The sequence below is a fragment of the Somniosus microcephalus genome, chromosome 7, assembly GCF_052327205.1.
Source record: "Somniosus microcephalus isolate GS21.2 chromosome 7, FLI_Smic_1.0, whole genome shotgun sequence".
Classification (NCBI taxonomy): domain Eukaryota; kingdom Metazoa; phylum Chordata; class Chondrichthyes; order Squaliformes; family Somniosidae; genus Somniosus; species Somniosus microcephalus.
Window position 1 is genome coordinate 105,913,593 of NC_140993.1, and position 16,427 is coordinate 105,930,019.

A 16,427-nucleotide genomic window follows, 5' to 3' on the forward strand; every position below is an offset into this window, starting at 1 on the left:
GTTAATTTTCCATTTATCAAATGGAGGAATTCCAATTCATGGTTGAAATGGTAGAAGTTCACATGGTCACCCTAGGGCACAGGTTGTTAAAACTAGGTCTCAGGGCAAACAATGAGTGGTTCAACAGAACACAAAGCCACTAAGAGAACTAGGATCAAACTGTAGCCTTGTTCACAGACAGGCTTCAGCGAGATGCAAGTCTGTCAATCTTAGGCTAGTAATCAGCCTCAGCATCAAATGGCGGGGCACACATCATCACAGGAAAGGTCAAGAGAGAAAAGGGAATACATAAAATCAATCAAACAGCCAGGGTTATACTTCATCAAAGCCAAGCATTGCCACAGGCTGATATTAACAGACATCACAAAGATGTCCAAGTGGCATGAAACATGTTCACAAAACAAAAAAGGTGACTCAACCGTGGCTAACAAGGGAAATTAGGGATAGCATAAGATCCAAGGAGACGACATATAAATTGGCCAGAAAAAGCAATAATCCTGAGGATTGGGAGCAGTTTAGGATTCAACAAAGGAGGACAAAGGGATTAATTAAGAAAGGGAAAATAGAATATGAGAGTAAGCTAGCAGGGAACATAAAAACTGACTGTAAAAGCTTTTATAGATATGTGAAGAGAAAAAGATTGGTAAGCGTAGGTCCCTTGCAGTCAGAATCAGGGGAATTTATAATGGGAAACAAAGAAATGGCAGACCAACTAAATTCATACTTTGGTTCTGTCTTCACAAAGGAGGACACAAATAACCTCCCAGAGATGCCGGGGAACATAGGGCCTGATGAAAGGGTGGAACTGAAAGAAATCAGTATTTGTAGGGAAATGGTGTTAGGAAAATTGATGGGACTGAAGGCCGATAAATCCCCAGGACCTGGTATTCTACATCCCAGGGTACTTAAGGAAGTGGCCCCAGAAATAGTAGATGCATTGCTGGTCATCTTCCAGAACTCGATAGACTCTGGAACAGTACCCATGGATTGGAGGGTAGCTAATGTTACCCCACTATTCAAAAAAGGTGGTAGAGAAAAAGCGGGGAATTATAGACCGGTAAGCCTGACATCGGTAGTGGGGAAAATGCTAGAATCTATTATAAAAGATGTAATAGCAGAGCACTTGGTAAGCAGTGACAGGATCGGACAAAGTCAACATGGATTTACAAAAGGTAAATCATGCTTGACTAATCTACTGGAATTTTTTGAGGATGTAACTGGTAAAATAGATAAGGGAGAACCAGTGGATGTGGTGTATTTGGACTTTCAGAAGGCTTTCGATAAGGTCCCACATAAGAGATTAGCGTGCAAAATTAAGGCACATGGGATTGGGGGCAAGGTATTGACTTGGATAGAGAACTGGTTGGCGGACAGAAGGCAGAGAGTTGGAATAAACGAGTCGTTTTCCGAGTGGCAGGCAGTGACTAGTGGGGTACCGCAAGGATCGGTCCTAGGACCCCAGCTGTTCACAATATATATTAATGATCTGGACGAGGGAATTGGATGTAATATCTCTAAATTTGCAGACGACACAAAGCTGGGTGGGAGGGTAAGCTGTGAGGAGGATGTCGAGAAACTCCAGTACGATTTGGACAGATTGGGTGATTGGGCAGAAACATGGCAAATGCACTATAATGTGGATAAATGTGAGGTTATCCACTTTGGTGGCAAAAACAGGAAGGCAGATTATTATTTGAATGGCAATAGATTGGGAGAAGGGGAAGTGCAAAGAGACCTGGGTGTTCTTGTGCACCAGTCGCTGAAGGTAAGCGTGCAGGTGCAGCAGGCGGTTAAGAAGGCAAATGGTATGTTGGCCTTCGTAGCAAGAGGGTTCGAGTACAGGAACAAGGATGTCTTGCTACAGCTGTACAGGGCCTTGGTGAGACCGCACCTTGAGTATTGTGTGCAGTTTTGGTCGCCTTACCTGAGGAACGACGTTCTTGCCATGGAAGGAGTACAGCGAAGATTCACCAGGCTGATACCTGGGATGGCAGGAATGACGTATGAGGAGAGATTGTGTCGATTGGGCTTATACTCACTGGAGTTTAGAAGATTGGGAGGGGATCTCATCAAAACCTATAAAATTCTGTCAGGCCTGGACAGACTAGATGCAGGAAGGATGTTTATGATGGCCAGGGAGTCCAGAACCAGGGGTCATAGTCTAAGGATAAGGGGTAAGCCATTTAGGACTGAAATGAGGAGGAATTTCTTCACACAGAGAGTGGTGAACCTGTGGAATTCTCTGCCACAGAGGGCGGTGGAGGCCAGTTCATTAAATATATTCAAAAAGGAGTTGGATATATTTCTTAAGGCTAAAGGGATCAAGGGATATGGGGAGAAGGCAGGGACAGGGTACTGAATTTGGATGATCAGCCATGATCTCATTGAATGGCGGAGCAAGCTCGAAGGGCCGAATGGCCTACTCCTGCTCCTATCTTCTATGTTTCTATAGGAGTTGTGAAGAGGAGAAAATGAAAATAAAGTTGCAAAAATGACATATAAACTTACCTAGTGAGATCAACATGAGAGTTGTCATGAATAAGAACAAAGAGTGTGTATGGATTCTGCTTGACTTTTTTCATAAAAGCCTCAAACTTGTTCTGAATGTCATGGTCTAACCGGATAATATATTTCTCAGCCCTTTGGTAGGCTATACCGTTTTCCTCAAGACCCAAGTCTACAAGTACTCCTGTGTAAAAACAAAAGTGTATTATGTAATCAATTATAAATATTGGTTTGTTGTAGGTTCTGCATTCATTAAGTGTCAGAAGTGAAGACACTGTAGCAATAAATGTCTTGGAAAAAAATGATAGTAAGTTACCGTGGAACAAAGAACTTGTGAACACTTCTTATCCTCTCAGTTTATATATGTTTTTAATGCAATATTCTTGTTACAATATTACTGTGGCACCAATATTTCCTATGCTTGGTGCCACAGGATAGAGAAACATAGATTTGATCCCTCACTCCATTGAGTTCCCAATCTCAGTCCCACAAATAAAAGGAAAAATCATATGGAGAATTTCCATTGCGTTGGTCTGGCGTGCTTTTTAGCAGCCAGTAAGGAATAGCATTGGAGATGGCCTGAGACCAGGTCATCCATCATACTCCCTTGAACACATGCCTGAGGGGGCCACTGAGGGAAGAAATCGAAGGGGGTGGGGGGTGAGAATAGAATGTATACCCTGATATTGCAGAACATAGCCTCAAAAAATTAATAAGATAGGAAATCTGGGAGGTGAAACACTTAGTGAAAAAGCTTGGTGTGAGAATAATGCAGAGTTCCCCATTTAAAAATCACACCCACTTCTTCAATAAAATTAGTTACTCCCCTAGTTGCTTTAAATCCCCCATGTGACTAAAGTTAAACACGCCAGTTCTTTATCTATAAATAATCAGACAAGTTCAATAAGAACATCAACTTATAACTATTAGGTGTTAGTATAAGTAAAGCCTATTCAAAAAATGTTACATCCATAATTTTGTTGAACATCTTTTGTCATGCACTTTAAAAATTAACTTCTCAGCAGTTTTATCTGCCTACCTGAATGTCGAATACGTTGCAAAGTCTGTTGGAAAAGAATCTCTGAAGGAGGTACTAAAATAGTGAAGTCAACCTTTCCAAAACGCCCCAAGTCTAGGTTTTGCATTCCAGAGTCTGCTATGGCACAAACTTGAGATAACAGCTTTCTGGCAACACTGAGCTGAGGTGGATGAATCTGGAACACTTCAGTAACTGACTCTGTGGAGAAAGAAGAAAGCACATCCCATTGCTAAAACTCCACTAACAGTTTGCAGTTACTTTATTCAACTGGTCACTCTTGTGTTTCCATGCTTAGTAGTGAAATGTTGCTGCATCTTTTTTAAAGGGTCCTGCACAAAGTTATTTTTTTCAATAATGCCCAAGGGGGAAAAATTGAGTAGCGCCCCCCGCCTCCCTCTTGGGGCGCTGTGAATGAATATCCCGGCGCGATGTGCCGCAGTGCATGCCTTCCTCCCCTTCTTAAAGGGGAGGGGCCTTGCGCAGCGTGACCCGGGGCTCAGCTGGGCCACCAGGGATCGGAGTGCTGACAAAAGAGTACGGCACTCAAGAGAAGTGCCAGGCTCACGACGCACAGCCGGTACTCTGCGGGGGCGGGGGGGACTGGTCAGGAGGCCGGGGACGGCAACGGGGGCAGGTGTTGGCAGGCAGCCAACAACAAAAATGGCTGCCAGGCACCTCGCCTTTAATTAGCGCTGCCCCGGCCACAGGTAGGACCCCTGACCCTGTCGAACATAGTGTGTGGCAGTAAGTCAGGGTGCACTACCAAAGATCGTGGCCGGGGTGTGAGCAGGGCGCTGCGCACGGCGATTATGTCATTGCCGGCGGCGCAGCGCCGCGGGGCACTAACGGTTACTGCTACCGCTAAACTCCCGCTGAATTTCGCGGAAGGCATTGGTGGCGCAGCGCCCGGGCGCTAGTTGCCTTGCACCCCGTTAGCATACCTCTTAGGGCGCTAATGGGAGGAGCAAAGCAACCGAATTTTTAGGCCCAAGAATTTACTGAATCTTCATCTTTAAAGTAAAAAACAACTATTGCACAGAAAAAGTGACATTACATACTTCAGACATCCTCTTCACTCTTTGAACGGTGTTCATTCTCCACATAAAAATTGGCTATCATTCAATTGAATAAAATCAAGGGTACTATCCCTTCAAGACCTCTTTTCATGAGCCACATGACCTCTCTGTGCCACACTGTGCATACCTCATTCTGGATTCCCTCCTCAGTTCTTTTGCTGAAGGGGAACCAGAAGAGAGAGTAGATCCTCATTGGGATTATGCACACACAAACACAAAGTAATAAATTCCAAGATTTCTTTGGAATTCCCTACCCCAAAGGGCTGTAGATGCTCAGTCGTTGAGTATATTCAAGACTGATATCGATAGATTTTTGGACACCAAGGGAATCAAGTGATATGGGGATAGGGCGGGAAAGTGGAGTTGAGATCGATGATCAGCCATGATCTAACTGAATGGCGGAGCAGGCTCGAGGGGCCGTATGGCCTACTCCTGCTTCTATTTTTTATGTTCTTATGTTCTGGGTCAGAGAAATATGTGAGGTGATTATCTGTGTATTCTCTGTTCAGGCTTTTATTTATTCTACATTGTAAAGAATTTACAAACAATTGGAATCAATTATTTATTCTATCAGCATATCCAGGCTACCTATTTGTAAAAATTATTGAACAGAATGGAAACAATCACAACACACAAGTAATTATCACTGTTTCCAACACCTTAAGCTGGAAATAGGCCTCTTGCTCTCGATTAAAATGGACCCCTTGCCAATACCATTATGCTAGTTAGAAATTCCAGAACCAGGGCTGTAAAAACTTTAGGAGTGTTGTATTTTAGGAACATTATTCTGAAATCAATCTGATTGTATGGGTACTGGCCAAGAAGACAGAAATTTTCATCTCAGTTGCACATCCCACAATTCACATGCAATAAAACAAGCCTGGAAGAAGATTATCAGTTGTGCCCACCACCCATTGAACATGACAGAAGATCAAGAAAGTATTCTGTGGTGTAAACCAGGGCTTCCCCAATGGCACAGCGAGTTTATCCGATGAGTAGCTGAGCCGAACAGATCAAGAAGGTCCCAGATGTTTCCCGGTCTGGGCTGAGTTCGTTGATCTCAGCCAAGGCAGTGGTAGGGCGCTACTAGGTGGAGAAAACCTGGTCAGGTTTCCTACCAATTTCTGACCAACACTTCCTGCTGGAAGTCCTACTAAACAATTTGTTGAAAAAAAAATTACTGGACTTATTATAAGTCCATGATTTTATATTTTGAAAGGAAGTTTGTGAATTGCTGAATGGAGCATAAATGGAAAAATAAAATTTTATTTCACTTTGCATTAAAATCATGGCACCAACGTCACTCCACCAAATTTAGATTACACAGATATTAGACTTCTAAAAATACCAAAGTCAATTGCTCAAGTGGTAAGCCTATGTAACAGGTTCTACTTAAAGTAAAGCAGCTGTCTGGAGAGGTGGTGGGTGGGGGTGGGGGTGGGAGTTGAGAGGTTAAAAGAGCAATGTCAAAAGCTACATTATTTTTTGCCATTACATGTATTTTTCATGTAGGAATAAGAATATTTGGCATTAATCAAACTTTCGCATAAAAAAATCTAAAATGTACTAGTTTTTTGAGCAGATCAAAAGTTCCAACAGCAAAATATTGTTTAGTAGGACAACTCAATGCTCAAATTGATTCTTCTGAATAGCGTACAGATCAGTTATAAAGTGCTACAAAACTATTAACTCACAGGGTTAATAAAGAGTAATTACTTTTGCATAAAAACATGCACAAGTACAAGAGTCAGAGCACAAGCCAGTGCCATAACCTTTAGCAAAATACTTAGCACTGTGAGTCTTGCAGCATGGAGCTAACAGTGACCACTGATTCTGATGTCTTACCAACACCCTGCATTGATGTCATTGCTGCAGCTTCATCTGATGGAACGTACTCAGATACATTTCCGTTGAACGGAATAGCAACATTATTGCTTCTACTCTGCTGAAATTTATCCAGGAATTTGTCCAAGTTATCCCCTGTGGAAGATAAAGCAGATTTCATTCAGGGTACCCAGAAGGCAAGCATAAAAAAAAAGTTATATACTGATTAGAAATAACTCTGTAAGCATGAACTGTAAAAGTATTCAAAGCTTCAAAATATACCTGATGCGTATAAACATCTAGTCAACATTTTAAATAAGCATTCCCTGGTTAAATAGTCTTTGTGTTACTTCTTTTTAAAACAGATGAATGGACTATTGAAAAATGTATTCCAAACAATAAACTGGAAGATGCAAAATATTGTGATGCACAGGAGAATGCATTTAAACGTCTTGTAGCAGCCGACTGGCCTTTTGAGGGTGTTTGCAAATTGTTCAATAATCTTAAATAGCTATTGCCATTTTCACAATGACTGTGGGACTGGTTTTCCTCCTAGCCCTAATGGTGATGCAACTTTGGTGCGACAGAATCACTGCATGCCTCAGGCCTGCACCCCTGACCCTGAGTTCCCAGGGTCAGCTTAATTTAATAATCTTGATGGGCACCCATGTCAAGATGGGGGGAATCGCAGCTGCAGACCTCAGGAGTCTACCATTGCATAACCTAGGCCAGTTGGCTCTGGGCAATGCTTCTTTTAATCATCCTCTCTTGGGGGAGTTTACAATGTAAATCCACCAACCCTGCACAACTATGGCAAAGTTGCATACCAGTGACATGCAGCGTACCTAGCGTCCAATATTGCTATGGCCAGTTCCTATCATTACAACATGCCTGCTTATATTTGAGCAGATGTATTGAACACCCAAGATCGCTGATGGCGGGAAATCATGGAATAGGCAGCATGTGGGTAAGGAGCCAGTGGAAAGGCTCTGTGCTTAATTTTCCACTCCCAGCCACTGAGTTATGCCTGGATGCCAGCATTACTCCAGAGGAGAATCCTCCCCTATTGTTTTAGAATATGGTCGCAAGGCAGTGAAATAGAGCGATAAGAAATTATGGAACAAGGCTACTGCAATAATTTTAATCTGGTCATCAGTATTATTTTCAAAAACATCATATGAAGAGGACCACTGCTTTTCTTGATATATATTAATAATTTGGACGTGGGTGTACAGGGCACAATTTCAAAATTTGCAGATGAGACAAAACTTCGAAGTATAGTAAAGAGTGAGGAGACATAGACAGACTGGTGGAATGAGCGGACATGTGGCAGATGAAATTTAACGCAGAAAAGTGCGAAGTGATATACTTTGGTAGAAAGAATGAAGAGAGGAAATATAAACTAAAGGGTACAATCCTAAAGTGGGTGCATGAACAGAGAGACCTGGGGTATATGTGCACAAATGGTTGAAGGTGACAGGGCAGGTTGAGAAAGCAGTTAAAATAGCTTACGGGATCCTGGGCTTCATAAATAGAGGCATAGAGTACAAAAGCATGGAAATTATGATGAACCTTTATAAAACATTGGTTTGGCCTCAACTGGAGTACTGTGTCCAATTCTGGGCACTGCACTCTAGGAAGGATGTGAAGGCCTTAGACGGGTGCAGAAAAGATTTACGAGAATGATTCCAGGGATGAGGGACTTCAGTTATGTGGATAGACTGGAGAAGTTGGGGTTGTTCTTCGTAGAGCAGAGAAAGTTGAGAGGAGATTTGATAGAGGTGTTCAAAATCATGAGGGGTTTGGGCAGAGTAGATAGAGAGAAACTGTTCCCATTGGCAGAAGGGTCGAGAACCAGAGGACACAGATTTAAGGTGATTGGCAGTAGAACCAATGGCGACATGAGAAAAAACTTTTTTGCTCAGCGAGTGGTTAGGATCTAGAAAGGGTGGTGGAGGCAGACTCAATCATGGCTTTCAAAAGGGAATTCCAAGTACCTGAAGGAAATTTTTTTGCAGGGCTATGGGGAAAGGGCAGGGGAGTGGGACTGGCTGAAGTGCTCTTGCAGAGAGCCGGCACGGGCTCAACAGGCCGAATGGCCTTCTTCCATGCTGTAACCATTCTATGATTCTAAGAGATTCAGGATGGAATTTGATTACTGCTGATCCTTAGTGAAATGTCGCTGGCCTGCATTCTGCTGTTCTTTGGTCACCTCAGTTAAGCAGAAATGATAGAATACTGCACCTTCTATAAACTCTCAATAATACACTATCAGAATGAAAAAATGTAGGCTGGACAGTAAAATCAAGATTTTGTACTTATTGCTCTTACAGGGCAGCAACAGCAAGTGGTAAGATGTGGGTTCATGTCCACATAGCAAGTTCTCAACCAGAGCTGTCCCATCAAAGGCCAAGCATTGATTTACACATTGAGAGCTCTCATGAAGCTCTTAATGGCTGGTTGAAGAACCACACTGACAAACACTTTTAGGAAGCTCACCTTCATACTCCTTGCCTCAGAGACATGGGCCACAAATTTTGGGGCATTTCTGGGGTGCTACTTCAGCGTGCCTGCATTTTGTAAAGTGCATTTTGAGACAGGACCTATTTTCATCTAGGTTTCAGGCCCTTAATAGAAGCGAACCAATTCATAATCTCCATTGAGGCTCTGCCTACCAATTCTCCACTGACGCCATTTAAATATATTGCATTCTCAATGGGCATTCCCTTGTTTGTAATTTTATTGCAGGAGGAGGAAGAGCAGTCCAAAGTAGAGGAAAGAAGGGTGAAGCAGCATATAAGGAGGCACCTTACAAGAAATTACCCTCCACCCACCACTTAAAGAAATTACAGGCCTTGCAGATCCCATGAAGATCCTAGTGAGGAGCTCTATGTGAGAAAAGTGCACTTCACCAAAGTGGCATTAGGAGAGCCATCTACTACTTGAAGACCTGCAGCCAAAAAAAATTTCTCAGACAGCTCTGCCACCGACTCATTTCAAGCAGCCACAGGGAACCTGTGTAATATCGCCCAGGGTGCTGTCCAGGTATGCATTTGTCAGGTAACTGGCAGACTTTTCAGGACAGCGGGAAATTCATTCAATTTGGCATTACAGTAAGGCAGAATTGTGATAGTGCCATCCAGTTTCAGGTCCTTCAGAATAGTGGTTTGGAGAAGCTGCTGAGCCCAACAGTTTGATAATAATCAAGTTGATGGATGACTTGTCGATGACGAGCTGCCCCCATTCCCACCAATGAACTATCAATCCTGGGACTTGGATTACACACCATAAAAGAATAAAAAATGACCCACTTCTCTCATCAGCACAGACTCAGTTAATATTTAAAGTCTTAGCCCTAAGTATTTTTGCCAGATCTGATAAGCCCAGACCAAGTTGGGTTCATCCAAAAAAAGCAATTTCTTTAGTTTATACCATATATTCCAATGTGTGAGTCACATCTTGAATTATATTTGTTTCCCTGGCAAGTTCAAACGAGTGTCTTGTATAACTGGTTGGCTGCTGATAGCCCAGATATCTTCAAACTGGTCTGACTGCATTGGAAGTAGGGCCCCCCCTCCTCCCCTCGGGTTAAAGACAAGACAGAAAGAGAGGTCCATTCAGCAGATGTCCAGTTGAGGTGGGGATAGAAACAGAGCAACACAAATAATAATAATTCATTAAAACCGCATCTTCAAAAAGTCTTCTTTGTTCTTCCAGACATCCGTTACAGCAAGAATCATTTCTTCTCAAACTCTTGGTCCACATCACATCTGATGATATCAAAGAGATTTATGCCCACTTTTTTAAAAAGTTCCAGCTACAGTGCCAGAAAAAGTTTCACGTGGAAAAATACCTCAAAGTAAAATAGTAACTAAAGGTTTAAAATTGACTCTTGTGTGCAACTCCTAACACAATTCACTGTGACCATCTCAGAATTTCTGCACTCATTTCTGTAGAAGACATGCTTGCATGAACAGGCTTCCCCAGAAATACAATCCAAACTCCTTTGAAGTTATATGAAACAAAAATCTGCATTTCCCTTATCAATATTAAATGTATAGTCAAACTTTGACTATGACATACAATAGTTGCCATGCAATGTGAAATCTAGAGCCAGTTACCTCAATTAGCCCCTTAGACTCCTTAATGTGTTCCTCCCAATAATTCGCACTTTATTAAATCTACCACAGCCCACCTGCCTGGTCTTTGAGCTCATGGCTTTTCCTCTGAGAAATACCCTGTATAACTGGCTATTTACCCCTCACATGCTGTTTCTAGCAAGAGTGAATACAAATGAAACATTCAACACAGACAAATATCCATTTTTTTTGTCACAGCAATACACAAAGAAGTGGCATTGTGCACACGGCAGCACGATCAACGGCAGTAGCACAAAATGGGCTGATAGCAAATCGGCAGGCTGTTTTACACCACACTTGATTTCTTTTCCATTTACTTCAGACATCTAATAAATCCAAACAACTGAAGGCCTTGACAGTAACACTACAAAATAATGGAAAGGGCCATGAAGCTCCAATTTATGTGCCGGTTGTGAATATTTCTTGACAACCGAGCTGGTATGAAATTCCTGGCACAAATCTAGCTACTGAACAGTGGTACTAACCCACTTGTGGGTACACTGCTGTAATGATTATGGTACTGGACTATTGGTCATGAGTTTAAATACCACCATGACAAGTTATGAAACTGAATTCAATGGCCTAGAACTTGGGCCTCATTGTGCCTGGTTTATGGGCATAAAACAGGTCCAGCGAGGCTCACTTTCGGGGACTAACATCCTGCACCCCAAGAACACCTGAAAAATGTCCCACTCGAAATTGAGTCGGGTCATTTTTAAGGCGTCACAGGTGGCCGCCTAAAGGAAAAAAAGAAAGACTTTAATTTATAGGCAAAACAGGCGTTACAGACACCTTACATATGTAAATGAGGGGCCCAGCGCTTGTTTTAGGCCCCCTCACTGAAATTGGTCTTACTATGGTTCTCCTTCATTAGCACTGGTAATCCCATAAACTCAAATCCAAACAAATGATTGAAGGCTTGGCCAATAATTGGGGAAACAAGTTTTCCTTAGTTTGGAGGAAATTACTCAAACCTTCCTCAAACAATTCAATGTTTTTTCTTGACATGAACAACAATTTGCAGATCCTGAAAGAAAAAAAAAATGTAAATAACATATATCTGATTGAAATACTTACCAAAGGGGGAGGTTTTGAAATGAGATGCCAAAATACTGACTTTTCCTGTAATCAGTTCATAACTGATTTCCTTCAGGAACTCATTTGTGGTGAGCATGCTCTCTGCCAGCACTCTGGATTGATAGTGACCTGAAGAAAACAAACTGATTTATTCATTGCTATGACACGGCAGACAATTGTTTACTACTGAAATCAGTAACACTCTATAAAATATGCAGTTCAAGTTTTTAAAATTGTTACTTTAAGTTCAGTACTGGATGAGATATTCAATTGGAAGGTTAAACAAGGTAGAAATTGAAAAAGTTCTGACTATCTGGATTTGCAAAATTTAATTCTTTACAAACATCTTTTGTATTTCTGCCGAACTTTTTTTTAACAGTGTGGTAATAATGTCAGTGATACAGAACAGTGACTTGGAGAAGTTGCTGAGCCTAACAGTTTGAAACAGACAAATTAAGATCAGCAGAGATTCACAATGGGACTGCTCTATGTGCATCCATTAGGAGTAACCCCCATGCAATTTGCCTTGTAAAGGGTGTGCAGAGGTTCTTCTCCGTACAAGGCAGGCCAGAAAATCACAGAGACAGCAGATACACAGAGCAACTGGGTCCCTGCTGGCTTCTGCTAAGTTCCATCGATCTCTCATCAGAATTCCTGCGAGATTGGCAGAACCCCCGAAGAAATCCAGGGTGGGGATGTTTAAAATTATTTATTATACATTTGAACCATTTGGTTTTCAAAAGGGTCCTAATGGCAAGCTTCTCAGTGGTGTTTTATTAGTGTGCTGCTGACACTCCAGCTGGTATGATGGAAGTCTAAGGTATAATTTTGCAAGACTCTGTTGTTGCCATGGAACCCCATTTATGGCACACATGGTTTGGAGAATCGCAGCATGACCATTGCCGAATCCCCCACCATCAACATCCTGGGGGTAACCATTGACCAGAAACTTAACTGGACCAGACACATAAATACTGTGGCTACAAGAGCAGGTCAGAGGCTGGGTATTCTGCGATGAGTGTCTCACCTCCGGACTCCCTAAAGCCTTTCCACCATCTACAGGCACAAGTAAGGAGTGTGATGGAATACTCTTCACTTGCCTGGATGAGTACAGCTCCAACATCACTCAAGAAGCTCGACACCATCCAGGACAAAGCAGCTCGCTTGATTGGCACCCCATCCACCACCTTAAACATTCATTCCCACCACCACCAGTGCACCGTGGCTGCAGTGTGCACTATCTACAAGATGCACTGCAGCAACTCGCCAAGGCTTCTTCGGCAGCACCTCCCAAACCCACGACCTCTACCACCTAGAAGGACAAGGGCAGCAGGCACATGGGAAAACCATCACCTGCAAGTTCCCCTCCAAGTTACACACCATCCTGACGTGGAAATATATCGACCGTTCCTTTATCGTCGATGGGTCAAAATCCTGGAACTCCCTCCCTAACAGGACTGTGGGAGTACCTTCACCACACGGACTGCAGCGATTCAAGAAGGCAGCTCATCAACACCTTATCAAGGACAATCAGGGATGGGCAATAAATGCTGGCCTTGCCAGCGACGCCCACATCCCATGAATGAATGAAAAAAAAGGTTTTGTAGCCCTTTCTCTGACCGATAGTCACCACCCTCTGCGCTAGCAACAGAATCTCACAAAATTACCCCCCAAATGTGCATACTGGCAGATCAAAGGCATCATCAACAACTTTTAAAACTGACTGCAGATCATATGTTCCATATTTCCACCTGACTGAGATTAAATGATTAAAGAAGAGCTTCAGTTTAGGACTGAGCTACTTTGAAGGCACAGTGGTGCTGCACACTGGAGGATTGGGTTGATTTTATGAAATCACACTCTCGGCGGGAAACTCTGCCTTCAAGGAGGTCCTATCGGAAAAATCACAGGCTATTTCATAAAACTGCCCTTATGTATTAGTCCTCCAATGTGCATCATCAAAGTAGCTCAATATTAAACTGAAGTTCTCATTCAATCATGATAAATCGTGGAGCGCACTGCACTGGGATCCCCACAGTGGGTACACTGCACCAGGAGCACCACAGTGGGAACACTACACTGGGAGCCCCACAGAGGGAACACTGCACCAGGAGCACCACAGTGGGAACACTACACTGGGAGCCCCACAGAGGGAACACTGCACCGGGAGCACCACAGTGGGAACACTGCACTGGGAGCCCCACAGAGGGAACACTGCACTGGAAGCACACTTGCATAAAATTGGTCCTATAGGGTTAGGATCAGATTTGATTCCCCACTCGTCTTAGCCCATTCTCCAATGATTGCACCTGTCACTTAACCATGAGCTGCCTGGAAAACAGTATCAAACTGAAGGTGGACATGCACTTCTGCAGCCTGCTCAGTTCGGCCACATGCAAAGCAAGAATCAAAATAATTGTTTCTTATTTTTCTTTTGTGAATTTTGTGTTCAACAAGGTGTGGGATGCTGCCGCAGAATGGGTATCAGGTCAGATATCGCCCCCAACAACATGCTTCGGCCCCAACTTCAAAACACCCACTTCTGCACAATGTGACATTTTTTCATAAGCCTCTCTGAGTGAGATTACTTAATTAATACCAAATTAGAGGCAATCTTGTGTTCTGGGCTCTTACCCATTCGGAATTGGATTGAGACTGCTCAAACTCATCTTACATAGCATAAATAAGCAGTGAAAGGAAGCGGAAACAGCAGAATTATCTAAAGAAATCAGGGAGGAAGGTGACAGGAAAGCAAAATGGAAAGGAAAGAGAGTGGCAAAATTAAATTGTCAAATAAATAGTATAAATATAAAGGAAAGGAAAGACTTGCGTTTATATAACGCCTTTCACAACCTCAAGAGGTCCCAAAGTGCTTTACAGCTAATGAAGTACTTTTAAAGTGCAGTCACTGTTGTAATGTAGGAAACCACGGCAGCCAATTTGCGCACAGCAAGCTCCCACAAACATTCATGAAATAAATGACCAAATAATCCGCTTTTTTAGTGTTGCTGGTTGAGGGATAGATATTGGCCAGGACACAATATTTTTGACAGGAGTGAGTCTCAGAAAAAAAAATTCAACAATATTGCCAGATATACATGAATAGCTGGGAACATCAACAAAACCAGGATACCCTGCACAACCCAGACTAGTTGACAGGTATGTAAATAAGTGGCCCTGATTTCTGTGGACTCTGTGCCTGATTGGCTGTTTCAGAGGTTGAGCGGTGTGGTTTGGATACCAATTAGTGCTGCAAAAAACTACTATGGTAGACTTTCCTCTTTGCTTCACTTGGGGCACACTCAGTTTCCAGGTGCAGCAAGGAGGAAATGGGAGAAGAAGCCCGGCATTGACATACAGATAAAGCAGGAGGGGGTGTTCCTGCCCCACTTTCCTGTGCACCTGCTCATGGGGCATTGCAAACAGAAGGGTATCCCAAGAAGCTGGTAATAGGAGTTATGTTGAGACCCTCAGAAACTAGAAAATCTGCATGGATCCCGGAAACACCCCAAAAATCCAAGATGGTTGCAGGTAGGTTGTTGTTTCCTCTCAGCAGGAATCTCAGGCTATAGTGCCTTGACAGAATGCTGCTGGCCAGGAGCGCAGCTACCAGCCTCTCAGACCTGCATCTCAACCCATTTCCGCCCTTCCAGAGGGCAGTGCAGTCCTGGGAGGACATCTGGTAAATTGCCTGAGCCAGGAAATTCAGCTGCACTGCTCCATGTGCAAGGGCAGCACCTCCAGTATGCTGAGTCTGTCAAGTGCCCTGCAGACGGACCAAGAGAAAAGTGAGCCCTATTATTTCAACAGCCTCATATTCAACTCACTATCTGAGCAATTATATTGTACAACCAAGACCTGTGTCAAATGTCTAGCTAGCAGCTGAAGATCTGAAATGCTGTACAGTGTCAGCACCCATTTTTGATAACATATAACCAAGCCGCCTGTAAATTAGACAATCGACAATTTAGATGAAATGGCTGGCTAGATGGCAAATCAATTATCGTTAATAAATACAAAAAATGCTTTGAATAATTAACATGTCAATAACAACGCTGTAATCCCAAGGTAAGCATTTTAATAAGGAATTTTTTGTCACTGTTGTCACGATTAGCACCAGTTTACATTTTGTTTTAACTGGATAATTTCAAACAAATCTGAAATTCTACTTACCTAAAACCACCACACAGAACTCATTGCCTCTCATCTTTGATGTACAAATGACTACCACATAGTTAGGTACTTTCTGTTGTAGATGTACATCACCAAATGTCCTTAAGGTCTCTGAAATGCCTTCTGCCAGGGAGTTCTGGGTAAAAACAACTTGCACCAAATCTCGTGAAACACTGGCAGCAAGCCGAGCTAGCCAGGGTAGTTGTCCTGGAGACACAGTGGAACAAGGGCCTCCCAGTTGTGAGGATCTGTCTTTAAGGCTCGAGTCCTGTATTGCTTTCAGCATAATCTGTTCAAACTCTTCCCTGAGAGGCATCTGGTCTGGACCTGAAATAAGCAAATATACCACCATTACTGAAGTATGAAATACACAAGTGTAGCCAGATAACACAACTATAGTTAGAGGCAGACAATGGGCTAGAAATTCATTATAGCCCAGGAAAGAGTGGTATCATCAGAAAAGTTTGAGAATTAGCGCCAGGCGCTAATGCTTTAGACTGCACGCATTAGACTAATGCTTTAGACTGCACTGCTCAAAGAAATGATTGGAGTGCTAATTCAAGTCTTAAAGGCCTAGCTCATTGGCGTTACACT

At 42.8% G+C, this 16,427-nt stretch overlaps 1 protein-coding gene across 1 annotated transcript in view; it reads right to left on the minus strand.

The window, feature by feature from the left end:
* Nucleotides 1-16,427, minus strand: part of greb1l (GREB1 like retinoic acid receptor coactivator) — a 436,507-nt gene that overhangs the window by 61,671 nt on the left and 358,409 nt on the right. The window contains exons 13-17 of the mRNA XM_085992812.1: nucleotides 15,834-16,160; nucleotides 11,661-11,789; nucleotides 6,466-6,600; nucleotides 3,545-3,742; nucleotides 2,509-2,689 (exon numbers count right to left, since the gene is read on the minus strand). Coding sequence (XP_085848938.1) covers nucleotides 2,509-2,689; nucleotides 3,545-3,742; nucleotides 6,466-6,600; nucleotides 11,661-11,789; nucleotides 15,834-16,160 — 970 coding nt within the window. The remainder of the gene's footprint in view (nucleotides 1-2,508; nucleotides 2,690-3,544; nucleotides 3,743-6,465; nucleotides 6,601-11,660; nucleotides 11,790-15,833; nucleotides 16,161-16,427) is intronic.